The sequence below is a fragment of the Medicago sativa genome, chromosome 2, assembly GCF_051527215.1.
Source record: "Medicago sativa cultivar Bolivia chromosome 2, Bolivia_mono, whole genome shotgun sequence".
NCBI classification, from domain to species: Eukaryota; Viridiplantae; Streptophyta; class Magnoliopsida; order Fabales; family Fabaceae; genus Medicago; species Medicago sativa.
The window spans coordinates 37,402,926-37,417,042 of NC_140750.1; the positions used below are offsets into that span (position 1 = coordinate 37,402,926).

Here is a 14,117-nt window from a genome sequence, read left to right on the forward strand (position 1 = left end):
GTTGGGCTTCAAAACAAAGCAGATCGGTTCAGTTAATCTGCAAAACAGAAATCAGAAACAAATATGGAAAGTCCTAAAATGTCGGAACATTTATAGGATCGTTCCAACCAATAACAAATATTTCCTAAAATATAAAATCTACTTTAGAAATATTCCACAGCTGATTCTGTATAGATATGCGCGTTGCTTGGACAATAAGTTAAGGAAATATTGTTTCCTTAAACAATAAAGGTCGCGCGTACAAATAGGCATGAACCCAGGCACACTGAACCGTGTCAGGATGTTGGAACATTGTATCCAACATCTTACAGAGATGCCTAAACACATGTTGGAACATTGGTTCCAACTTACATAGACAAGGATATTTGTTTTAGCAACAATGCAGTCAACACAAATACCCAACAATCTCCCCCTTTGACAAATTTTTGGCTAAAACAAATTAAGGACAAATCCAAAGAATAAAGAGGGATACAGAATACCATTTCTCCAAGAGCACGAGAACATACCTATGAAGAAACAGTTAGCACACAAAATCTAAACAGATACCTTAGATACACTTCCGCAAGTCATCACGAACACATATTCAAGAAGAAGGAGTAGCAGGCAGTATCACTCTAGTGAAAGCAAGAGTGTGCATACATAGAATACCTCACAAGCCTTCAATCACAGCTTCGGTTGGCAGAGGTATTACACTATATCCGAGACATGCAGTAACGGATAAGATAAATAACATAATCTCACAAGCAGAGGAAAAATAAATTCCTATGCTACAGACAGGAACCATAAGTTCCCATACATTGGATGTTCCATCATCCTTCACCACGTAGAGCACAGGAAAAATAAATTCCTATGCTACAGTCAGGGAAAACAAATTCCCACACAAAAATAGAGAGAAGCAAATTCTCTCAAGAGCAGAGGAAAAGTAAGTTCCTATGCTACAATCAGGGAAAGAGAATTCCCACACAAAATAGGATGTTTCAACATCCTTCATAACATCAGACAGGAGTATCTGCCACACATAGAGGCAAGGGAAAAAATAAATTTCCCATACCTACAGAGTACTGTCACCAACCAAGCATAGAAGCATAGGAAAAATAAATTCCCATACTTACATGTGATAGACTTGGATGTTAACAGAGTACTGTCACTTAACCACATATAGAAGAAAGGAAAAATAAATTCCCATACTCACAAGTGACAGACATGGATGTCTAAACATATGACTCAACATCCTGTCAACCAGCTTGGACTAGCACAAGCACACATAGAAGTATCACTCCCCCTGAATATAAGAACTTATGATTGACTACTTACAGGAATATTCCATCACTCCCCCTGAATACATGCATATAGATATTCTGAACACTTAAAACTCCTAATGCATAGATAAAGAAAATTTCAGGATCTGGGGATAGAATCTTTCAAGTAATATTCACTAACTAGCAGACCTATCACCAGACCTATGCTAGCAGACCTATTAAAGGTCACACACAAACACCTAGACTTTTACAAGTCATACACATAGACATGTTCCATCAAATAAAGCAACAAGAGGGAACATGTACAGCAGGAACACTGAGAAAAATAAATTCTCATAACCATCATAGAGATGTTGTAGCACCAGTGCTAACATCTACACTAGTCTTCTCAGACATGTTCCAACATTCCAGAGAACATCAGCAAGGAACATGTACATAAAAAAAAAATACTGAGAACAGATTTTCAGACAATTATTAAGATCATCAAGATGTTGTAACATCCAAGACAACATCTACACAAAACCTGAAATAGTTGCAAAATAAATGCAACAACATGAATACAGGCATGTGCAATCAAGGCTGCAAAATAAATGCAGACACACACAGGCATAAAAAGTATAGCAGGTATAGATATACCATTTTTCCCCCCTTTTTAGCCACAAAATATGCCAAAGCAGAAAGATGTATAGAGGACTTCAGGAGTACTTCATTGCTTGCATACCCCACAATACAAAGACGTGCAAATAAGTAGAAGTATTGATAGCACGCCTCAAAACACAGATGATCAAGCCTCCTCATGCAGGGAAATCCCCAACTTGCCTCTTAGATTTTCAAACTGTTTAGCATCTAAGACCTTGGTGAAAATGTCTGCCTGTTGCTCCTCTGTGTCAACATGTTCAAGTGCCACAACCTTTTTTTCAACAAGATCTCTGATGAAATGATGTCGAATGTCAATGTGCTTTGTTCTACTTTGTTGAATAGGATTTTTGGAAATATTGATAGCACTTAGGTTGTCACAGTATAAGGTTAGAACATCTTGTTCAACATTATACTCCTTCAGCATCTGCTTCATCTAGACAAATTGAGAACAACTACTTCCAATTGTTATGTATTCAGCTTCAGCAGTAGATAAGGACACACAATTCTGTTTCTTACTAAACCAGGAAATTAGATTATTTCATAGAAAGAAACAACCTCCTGAGGTACTTTTTCTGTCATCAGCACTTCCTGCCCAGTCAACATCACAGTAGCCTATCAGCTTAGAGTTTTCACAGGATGAGTATAAGATCCCATAGTCACTGGTGCTATTGATATACTTCAGTATCCTCTTCACTTGAGTAAGATGACTCATCTTTGGTTCAGCTTGATACCTTGCACACACACCTAGAGCAAAAGTGATATATGGTCTGCTTGCAGTAAGATATAATAAACTCTCAATCATGCTTCTGTACATGCTTTGATCAACAGATATACCACCTTCATCCTTTGTCAGCTTCAAGTGAGTTGCAGCTGGAGTTCTCTTGTGATCACCATTATCCAACCCAAATTTGCTCACAATGTTCTTGGCATATTTTCTCTAAGAAGTAAAGATAGTATCCTCCATTTGTTTTACCTGAAGGCCAAGAAAATAGGTCAATTCACCAACTAGACTCATCTCAAACTCATACTGCATTTGCTGAATGAAATGTTGAACCATCTTGTTCGACATTCCACCAAAAACAATGTCACCAACATATATCTGTGCAATCATTAGTCTTCCATTATCATCTTTTACAAACAAGGTCTTGTATGTACCTCATTTCATGTACCCTTGTTCAATAAGAAACTGAGTGAGTCTCTCATACCATGCTCTAGGTGCCTGTTTTAAACCATACAAAGCTTTCTTCCATTTGTAGACATGATTGGGAAAGCTAGGATCAACAAATCATTTAGGTTGTTCAACATAAACATCCTCATTCAAGTACCCATTCAGGAAGGCACTCTTTACATCTATTTGGAACAGCTTGAATTTGAGTATACAAGAAACACGTAGTAACAATCGTATGGATTCCAATCTAGCAACAGGTGCAAAAGTCTCATCAAAATCCAGACCCTCTATCTGAGTGTAACCCTGAGCTACAAGTCTTGCCTTTTTTCTAGTCACAATTCCATGTTCATCAGATTTGTTCTTGAAGATCCACTTGGTACCTATCACATTCACACCTTCAGGTCTTGGAACTAAATCTCACACTTCACTCCTTTTGAATTGATTAAGTTCTTCTTGCATTGCTTCAATCCAGAACTCATCTGTCAGGGCTTCTTTGACATTATTTGGCTCGATCTTGGACACAAAACAAGAGTTGGCAATGACTCCAACTGACCTTCTGGTTGTGATTCCTAAGTCAGGATTCCCAATGATTAGGTCTTGAGGATGATTCTTTTGAATTCTAATAGAGAGACCCTTAGTAGTAGACAGCTGATCTTGCCCAGTATCTTCATTTTCATCTTTCTCAAGTTCAGATTCATTCATCTGGGTTGGTGCATTTGTTTCTTGAACAGGTGTTTCAACAACAACATCAACATCAGGAACCCTTTCTTTAAGCACATCATCTATCACTACATTAATAGATTTCATCACAGTTTCAGTTTTGGAATTAAAAACCTTAGTATAGGCTCTGCTGTTAGTAGAGTAACCAAGAAAAATTCCTTCATCACTCTTAGGATCCATCTTCCTCCTATAATCTTTATCAGACAAGATGTAACACTTACTACCAAACACATGGAAGTATTTAAAAGTAGGTTTTCTCCCTTTCCATAACTCATAGAGAGTTGTTGAGGTTCCAGTTTTTAGAGTAACTCTATTATGAATATGTCATGATGTGTTCATGGCTCCAGCCCAGAAACGATAAGGTAAGTGTTTAGCATGAAACATGACTCTGGCATATTCTTGAAGGGTTCTGTTCTTTCATTCCGCAACACCATTTTGTTGAGGTGTTATAGGAGAAAAAAATTCATGTTTGATTCCCTCACATGTGCAGTATTCATCAAATCTTGCATTTTCAAATTCAGTTCCATGATCACTCCTAATTCGTACAATGCCACAGTCCTTTTCTCTTTGTAGTTGTGTGCACAGATCTTTGAACACATCAAAAGTATCTGATTTTTCTCTAATAAAGTTCACCTAAGTGTATCTTGAGTAGTCATCAACAACAACAAGAACATACCTTTTTCCACCAATGCTCTCAACTTGCATAGGTCCCATCAGATCCATGTGCAGAAGTTCAAGAACTTTAGAGGTTTCTTGATGTTCCAACCTTGGATGGGACATCCTTGTTTGTTTGCCAATCTGACATTCACCACATATGCTGCCTTCAAAAATCTTTAGATCTTGTAGACCTCTAATAGCTTCTGAATATAGGGCTTTCTTCATCCCTTTCAGATGCAGATGACCCAACCTTTGATGCCACAACTTGATCACTTCCTCCTTGCTTAAAAGACAGGTTGAGATAAATGACTCTTCTGAGATACCCAAATATAGAAATTGTCTTTGGACCTTGTGCCTCTCATAAGTACTTCTCCTTTATTATCTGAAATCTGACATTCTAGTTTGGTGAAGTTTACTTGCAGTCCTAGATCACACAGTTGACTAATGCTAATTAAATTGGCAGTTAATCCTTTAACTAGCAGCGCATCATCAAGTCTTGGCAACCCATGTTTAATCAGGTTTCCAATTCCTACAATCTTTCCTTTAGCTCCATCATCAAAAGTAACATAGCTGGTAACATAAGGTCTTACATCTTCCAGATAGTTTTCTACACCAGTCATATGTCTTAAACTACCACTATCAAAATACCAGTCCTCTTTAGATGATGCTCTAAGAGATGTGTGAGCAATTAACCCAGTGTTGATACTTCTGGGGTTCCATCCTTTCTTGTATGGTTTCTGCTGAAAATGCTTGAACTCACCATGCAGCTTGAAGCAATAAGGTCTAATGTGTCATTTCCCTTTACAGTGATCACAGACCCAAGGCTTTGGTTTCTTATTGGTCTGATGTTCCTCTGGATGTTTGAACATTGACTTTGTTGTCATCATTCCAGCCTGTTCTTTCATCTGCTCTAGTTGAGAGTTCAACTTTGACAACTTATCATTGAGTTTTGAGATATGAGTTAGATTATCAAACCTTTCATCCTGCAGTTGTGCAATATCTTTTGCCTGTTCCTCAACCTCTTGGGTTAACTCAGTATTTTTAGCCAACACGTCATAGTAGGATAGCAAGCTCATCATAAGACATTTCCTCTTCACAAGACTCAATGTCTGACATAATTCTACCAGTTAAGGCAGAGACATGATTTGCAGATTCAGCTTTCACCTCATCATCTGAGTCATCACCATCTGACTAAGACACAACTAAACTCCTCTTCTGTTTCTTTAGAAAAAGTAGCACACTCTGTTCTGATATGACCATACCCTTCACATTCATGACATTGAACTCCTTTGTAATGAGAGTTCATTTCATCAGATCTTGCCATCTTCTCTTTACTAGGTTGATTGTCAATGTTGGGTCGAATGTATTGACCATTTGGCCTGGACCTTCTGTCAAACTTTTTGAAAATCTTCTTGAACTGTCTCCCAAAAAGTGCTAGTGACTCTGACATTTCCTCATCATCTTCATAATTTCCTTGTGTATCATCAGAATTCATACTAGAAGTAAAGGCAATACCCTTTCCCTTTTTATCAGTCTTGTTGTTGACATTTATTTCAAAGTTTTGCAAAGACCCTATTAATTCATCAACCTTTAAACTAGATATATCCTGAGCCTCCTTAATAGCAGTGACTTTCATGTCAAACCTCTTAGGTAGAGATCTGAGAATTTTTCTAACACGTTTTTCATCAAAAATTTTCTCTCGAAGAGACTCAAAGGAATTTGCAATATCTAAAATATTCAAGTGATAGTCTTGAATGCTCTCATCTTCCAACGTTTTCAGATTCTCAAATTTAGTAGTAAGAAGTTGGATTTTAGCACTTTTTATCTTAGTTGTGCCTTCATGTACAGTTTTGAGAATCTCCCAAGCATCCTTAGCCACAGTGCATTGCTTGATCAGTCTGAACATATTCTTGTCTACCCCATTGAACAAGGCATTCAATGCTTTGGAGTTTCAAAGAGCCAGTTCATCTTCAACACCAGTACATTCCTCTTCTGGTTCAAAACATCAGTCCTGTTACCATCAACATCAAGTGTTACAGGATGTTCCGAACCTTTCAGAATTGCCTTCCAGGTTTTGCTGTCAATGGATTTGAGAAAAGCGCTCATGCGTGATTTCCAGTAGTCAAAGTTTGAGCCATCCAACAGAGGGGGCCTGTTTACAAATCCACCTTCCTTTTCCATAGTGCTAGAATGAAACTTCCCTGGAGCTCACCCTAAAACAGACAGCGTGCATGCTCTGATGCCAATTGAAAATAAATGTTCCGTCAGATGTTTTAACGTTTGCAATGTTCCGTTTGATGTTCCAACATCGCGTAATAAACAGAAATAAAAATCAAGAAAATAAATGACAAGAAAGTAAAGAACACAATGAGTTTGTTGACCCAGTTCGGTGACAAACACACCTACTCTGGGGGCTACCAAGTCAGGAAGGAAATCCACTAGTGTAGTCCTTATTCAAAAGCTCTCAGCAAACTCCTCGTTTACACTTTATGACCTAGGACCTACCCGTATAGACTTCAACCAAGGAACTCCTAGATCTGAGATCCCATCTCACTATCCTAATGGTCAGTCACAACCCCTGTGACCTATCAGACCTAAACCAAAACACAAAGATGAAGTTACCTTCAAACACAAACAACTACCACCTTGTTTCACAACTTCAGTGTAGTACACAAGAGTATCAAACTCACACACATAGTCCTAAACAAGTATCACACATGATACAAGAAAAGCACACAGTAAAGATTCTAAACTTGCATCAACATGATACAAGAGCAGAATACATGTAGACTCAAAACCCTAAAAATCTAAACTTTTTAGTATGATGGCTTGAATGAGCAATTAGGTCTTGAAGTCTTGTTTATATACTGTAGCAGCTTGGGCCAAATACTTAGTTGGGCTTCAGAACAAAGCAGATCAATTCAGCTAATCTGCAAAACAGAAATCAGAAACAAATATGGAAAGTCCTAAAATGTCAGAACATTTATCGGATCGTTCCAACCAAAAACAAATATTTCCTAAAATATAAAATCTAATTTAGAAATATACCACAGCTGATTTTGTATAGATATGCGCGTTGCTTGGACAATAGGTTAAGGAAATATTGTTTCCTTAAACAATAAAGGTCGCCCATACAAATAGGCATGAACCCAAGCACACTGAACCATGCCAGGATGTTGGAACATTGTATCCAACATCTTAGAGAGATGCCTAAACACATGTTGGAACATTGGTTCCAACATACATAGACAAGGATATTTGTTTTAGCAACAATGCAGCCAACACAAATACCCATCATTGTTAAAATTAGTTATTATATTTGTCATGTAGGTCATCCATTATTCTCAAATTTGAGATAACTATGAGCTTCAATAGTTTCTTTTTTACTTGTGAAACCTATTATTTATATTCATGAGAGTTATATGTCATAAGCTTTATATAGTACTCTTGTATATGGTGTTAAATACATTATATTTATGTATGAGGTAGTGTATATTAATTTATACAAAGAAACATAGTCAAATACATATATTAAGCGCAGTAAAAAAACAAACAGACAGGTAAGAAGTACCGGCTGCACGCTAGTAATATAATAATGCGAATTTTATGTCAATTAGATATAGGATGAAGCGCGTAAGTCGAAAAAGGAGTTTATGTTGTTTAACGTTGATTGTGAAAGGCGTATGACCCGGTGGACTGGGGGTATTTGGATGCAGTCATGGGTAGAATGTCTTTCTCGACCTTGTGGCGTAAGTGGGCTAAAGAGTGTGTTAGTACGGCTACTGCTTCCGTGTTGGTGAATGGTAGCCCCACTAATGAATTTTCCCTTGAAATGGGTTTGCGTCAAGGCGATCCTTTTTCACCTTTTTTATTTTTATTGGTGGCGGAAGGATTGAACATCATGATGAAGGCCATGATTGATAATAATATATTTACTGGATACAGCATTGGAGCGTCTAATCCTGTGGCTATTTTCCATCTTCAGTTGTTGATGACACTTTATTGATAGGGGGTAAAAGTTGGGCCAATGTCCATGCTTTGCGGACCGTTCTTCTCCTTTTTGAGTCGGTATCTGGTTTGAACGTTAATTTTTATAAAAGCATGTTGGTGGGGGTCAATATTTCAGACTCTTGGCTGAGTGAGGCAGCGTCTGTGTTGAGTTGTAAAGTTGGTAAGGTCTCATTCGTGTAGTTGGGGCTGTCTATTGGTGGCAATCCGCGTCGGTTGTTGTTTTGGGAGTCTATTGTTAACCGTATTAAAACTAGATTGTCTGTTTGGCAAAGCTTGATTCTCTCCTTTGGTGGTCGCTTGGTTCTTCTAAAGTCAGTCTTGATTGCACTTCATGTCCATGCTTTGTCCTTCTTTAAGGCTTCATTACGTATAATCTCTTCAATTGAATCTATATTGAATAAAAAATAAATTGTGTGGGGGGGGGGGGGGGTGAAGATCATAGGAAAATATCATGGTTACGTTGGAATACTATATTTTTGCGTAAGGGTATGGATGGCTAGGGTTGAGGAAGTTAAGGGAATTTAATATTGCTTTGCTAGGTAAATAGTGTTGGAGGTTGTTCGTTGATAAAGGTAGTATTTGGTATATGGTGTTGTTGGCACGGTATGGTGCGGTGCATGGTAGGTTGGAGGATGGGGGCCGAAATTGTTCCTTGTGGTGGACAGAGATATTGAAGATTAGGGAGGGTGGCGGCGGCAGTGAGGGGGGTTGGTTTGAGCAGATGGTTGTGAGGAAGGTTAGGGATAGGGCAGATACTTTGTTTTGGTATGATTGTTGGGTTGGTGGTGTTCCGTTTAGTGTGCCTTTCTGTCGTCTGTATGATTTAGCTGCATATAAATCAACTAAGGTTAGGAGTATGTTTTTGCTTGGGTGGGGGAAGGAGGGGAAGCTTGGGTTTTGAGGAGGAGGTTGTGGGTGTGGGAGGAGGAGATTCTAGTGGAGTGTAGGTTATTATTATCGAATGTTTCTTTGCAATCTACCTTCCCAGACCATTGGGAGTGGCTCCCGGATCCTTCAGGGGGGTACTCAGTTCGTGGTGTATATGATATGCTCACTATTCAGGAGCACCCGCTTGTGTGTTCAGACTTAGATTTCATTTGGCACAAATAGGTTTCGTTGAAGGTCTCCATTTATGCGTGGATGTTGCTTCGTGATCGTTTGCCAACTAAGGAGAATTTGGCGAAGCGCGGTATCTTTTCTACATCAGATCGATTTTGTGTGGATGGGTGCGGTCACGAGGAGGACGTTCAACATTTGTTCCTCTCGTGTAGCACATTTGGTACTTTGTGGCAGCTAGTGCGGTCGTGGATCAGATTCTCAGGTGTGGATTCTCAGGCGATTACATATAATTTTCAGCAGTTCATTTATTACACAGGTGGTCTGAAATCACGGCGGTCCTTTCTTCAATTGATTTGGTTACTGTGTGCTTGGATTGTGTGGAATGAGCGTAACAGCAGGGTATTTAAGAAGAAACAAAATATTATGTTTTAGTTATTAGAAAAAGTTAAGTCGTATTCTTTATGGTGGCTTCAAGGTAAGAAAGTCCGTTTTGTTTTTGGAACTCGTATGTGGTGGTCGAGTCCGCTTGTATGTTTGGGCATCAGCTGATTTGTATCTGTATTCAGATGCTGAATTTGTAAATTTTTCGTGGTCTATTTGGTACACCTTGTGCTGAAGAGATTGCTTGTCCGTGTTAATATATATCATTTTTGCTTGTTAAAAAAAATGTCAATTAGATATATTAAAAATTATAAATATGACGTAAAGGTCTCAAGAACATTATCTATTATTAAAAAAAAAATTAAAAAAAAAAACTCTTTCTATAAACGACATCTTGTATCTTAACCATCTTCGTAGATATCAATATATTTAACCCCTTTTGTGAGGTAGCTCTAAAAATTACAACATGTAATTGACAATGAGAGAACATTGTCATTTGAAAATTAACGCAAAGTGCAACTCATAATTACTTATAAGAAATAACATAAAGAAATACATACTCAAAGGCACAGTCAAAAATAGTTTTGAACAACATAGAAACAAAATGGCTTAGTGGAATTTGAGAAGCCTTCACTTTAGTTAGAAGAGGGTAGACCCCAATAAGTTGAGTTTGTACTTTGTTTTTTAAAGAGGTTGAGTTTGTACTTGTGAGGTGTTATTTTATACAATGGCTCATTGAGATAAACCAAACCACTTCAACCACGTATATTGATTTTTCTTTAACTATTTTCTTGTTTTTTTTAACAAACGAAAATGATATATATTAACAATTGTAGTTTACCCCGCACAAGGTGTGCAAAAGGGAAACCACACCATAGTATTTACAATAACAAAGTGCTAATCAAAGCATAGCACCACCAAACCAACAAAACAGACAAAAGATTACTAGTGGACGCCCATACAAAGGAGAGGTTGCTTCCACCAGTCATGATAGTTGTAAGTAAAAGTTGATGGTTTTGACTTTAACCAAGAAAAAGATGCCAGTTTGACCTTTTCAATGAGTATGGAAGTTGTCGATGCCATGTTCTTGAACACACGGTCATTCCTTTCCTTCCAAAAAACCCACACAGAAGTAAACCAAATAATCCTGAAAATCACATCTAGGAAAACCAGGCATATTAATAAATTGGGTGAAATGTTGATGAAGATCACCAGGTGAAACCGAAGATATACTCAGCCATAGCCAAACCAGAGACCATAGGGATCCGAAAGCGTCACATCCCAAAAATAAATGCGCGTTATCATTTCCTGACTCCCACATCCAGACACACAAATCGCGTCTTCCTGAGAAATAACCCTCCGTCGCACCAAATTATCTTTGGTTGGAAGTCTGTTGCGGAGAAGGCGCCACACGAACACAGACACCTTAGAAGGGATATGCTGATGCCAAACGTCGACAATTTGGGACCTATCCACCAACTCGGCCAGCGGTAAGCCCCCCGCACCGAATAGCCATGAATAGGATCTAGCAGCCACCTCCAAGTATCTTCGACATTTTCCTGTAAAACAATGTTATGAAGTAACACTAGACACTCCCTCGCACTTTCCTCTTCCCACGCCAACAATCGACGACGTCACAACCTCTCCCTCCCATCAACCGCCCCTAAACCTCTCCTCATCTCCTCCACCGAACACTCCTTGTCAACAGACAATTCAAAAAGGCAAGGAAATTTACTTTTCAAAGGAATTTCCCCAACCCAAATGTCATGCCAGAAAGAGGTACCCCTTCCATTACCAACTACCCTTCGAATATTGTTATCAAACCAGTGACCAACTCCCTCACCCACCCCTTCACGAATCCTATTCAATGACCGCCACCAAGCCGAACAATGGTTATCACCCTCTTTCAATCAACCCCCCTCCTCACCCTAACGAGCTTTCAAAACATGGTACCACAATCCCTCTTTGTCAACCATCATCCTCCAACACCACTTACCCATTAAAGATAATTAAAAACACCCAACCTCTTAACCCCCAACCCTCCGTCCTCCTTTGGAGTGCAAATAGACTCCCAATTTATCCAAGAAATTTTCCTAAAATCCTCACCTCCCCCTAATTTTTTTTTTTTAAAAACATATTCAATAGAAGAAATTATACCTGCAAGAGCTTTGAGAAAGGAAAGAAAGTAAACCGGAAGAGAGGACATGACTGATTTCAGAAGGACCAGACGACCACCAAAAGATAGGAACTTGCGATTCCACGACGACAAGCGAGAGACAAAGCGATCAACAACAGGTTTCCGAAAAGAGAGTTTCCTAGAAACACCTTCAATAGGCAGCCCCAAATAAACAAAAGGAATGGTACCTCTTCGACAATTCATCATCATAGCCGCATCTGACAACCAAGAAACGGGAATATTTACACCAATCAACATACTCTTGTGGAAATTTACTTTGAGTACCAAAAGCTTCTCAAATAAAAGCAACATCGACCTCATTGTACGAACATTCAACCAATTTTTTTCACCAATGATTAAGGTGTCATCCGCAAACTGAAGATGCGTCAAACGAACCTCTAGTTAAAAAGGTGTGCCCCTCAGCAACATTCATTAGCACATTAAGACCCTCAGCAGCTATCAAAAATAAAAATGGCGATAAGGGGTCACCCTGACGAAGTCCCCGCTCTAAAGGAAACACGTCCGTCGAACTGCCATTCACTAAAACAAACGCCTTTGCCGTTCCAACACATTCAAAGATCCATTTCCTCCAAATTGTCAGAAAATTAATGTGTTCCATAACAGAGTCCATGTAATTTAAATCGACAGAGTCATATGCTTTTTCAAAATCTATCTTAAACAAAAGTAGCTCTTTTTTCAACCGGGTCGCTTCGTCGACTGCTTCGTTAGCAATTAAAATACCATCCAATATATGTTCCCCTTTAACAAAAGCGGACTGGGATTTAGACACCATAGTACCTATAACAGACCGAAGTCTATTTGCAAGAACCTTAGCAAGAATCTTGTACAAACTTCAAACCAAAGAGATAGGTCGAAAATCATTCGACCGTTGCGGACTATTCACCTTCGGAATGAGAGCAATAAAAGTAGAGTTTAAACCTTTTGTCAACTTTCCATTTCGATGAAATTCCACCATAAACCGTAACAAATCATCCTTTAATAAATTCTAAAATTCCTTAATAAAACCAAAACTAAAACCATCAGGGCCCGGGCTCTTGTAACTATCACAGTCCCAGACAGCTTGTTTCACTTCCTCTAAAGAAAACAGCTTAGTTAAAATTCCCGCCTCGACCAAAGAGAGTTTGCGAAAATTGAGTCCATCAACACCTGGCCACGCTGCCCCCCTTGACTTAAAGTGATGGGAGAAATAATTGAAAACAGTCGCACGAATGTCATGCACCCCTTCAACAACACCGCCGTCGACAAATACCACGTTAATAGCATTATGACACCGACGATTGGACATGTAGTTGTGAAAAAATTTCAAATTTGCATCCCCCTCATTCAACCAATTCATCCGCAATTTCTGCCATTGAATACTATTTCGCATGCGAGCCAAGGATTGTAACGTTGCTGATAATTCATGAAGTTCAGTGACCTCCGCTTCATGGAGATCAACAACTTCTGCTTTGGTATCTAACACAGACATTTTATCTTTTAACTCCTTCATCCTACCATCCAAATTCTGAACATGTTGGGAATGCCACACCTTTAAACTTGCCTTAATCATTTTCAGCTTCTGCTGTAACAGAAAGTCACCCCACCCTTGACAATTGAACGTTTCCCATTTCTCATGGACAAACTCAGCATAACCAGGAAGATCAGACCAACATTTAAGCATCCTTAACTGACGGCGTCCCCAATTAGTGTTGTCGACATGTAACATCATCGGAACGTGATCAAATAAACCTCGTTGATAAGCCACCTGAATACAAAGAGACCATATTTCGCACCACTTATTCGATAACAAAAATCGGTCCAATCTACTTATGGATATTCCATCACCTTTATACCAAGTAAACATCCTTCCACAAATAGGCAAATCAAGTAACAGACTATCATGAATAAATTTGTTAAACACCTCCAGATCCGACTGCCTGTAAACCACATCTCTACCCTTTCTTTCATCTATACTTCGAACAGAGTTAAAATCCCCACAGACACAAATGCACACATCGCTATTATTGTGAACATGCAAAGACAGACT

General features: G+C 38.8%; 1 protein-coding gene and 1 pseudogene across 1 annotated transcript; both read right to left on the minus strand.

The window, feature by feature from the left end:
* Positions 1-2,436: 2,436 nt before the first annotated feature.
* On the minus strand, positions 2,437-6,349 carry LOC146946655 (uncharacterized). Its single transcript, XM_085748278.1, has 8 exons — positions 5,636-6,349; positions 5,262-5,552; positions 4,812-5,210; positions 4,463-4,722; positions 3,488-3,973; positions 3,208-3,394; positions 2,872-2,997; positions 2,437-2,778 (listed from the first exon to the last, which is right to left on the minus strand). Exons 1-8 carry the CDS (start codon positions 6,347-6,349, stop codon positions 2,437-2,439), a joined length of 2,805 nt encoding a protein of 934 aa, XP_085604404.1.
* Positions 6,350-11,127: 4,778 nt separating this feature from the next.
* LOC146946656 (uncharacterized) lies at positions 11,128-13,376 on the minus strand (annotated as a pseudogene).
* Between the last annotated feature and the right edge of the window lie 741 nt (positions 13,377-14,117).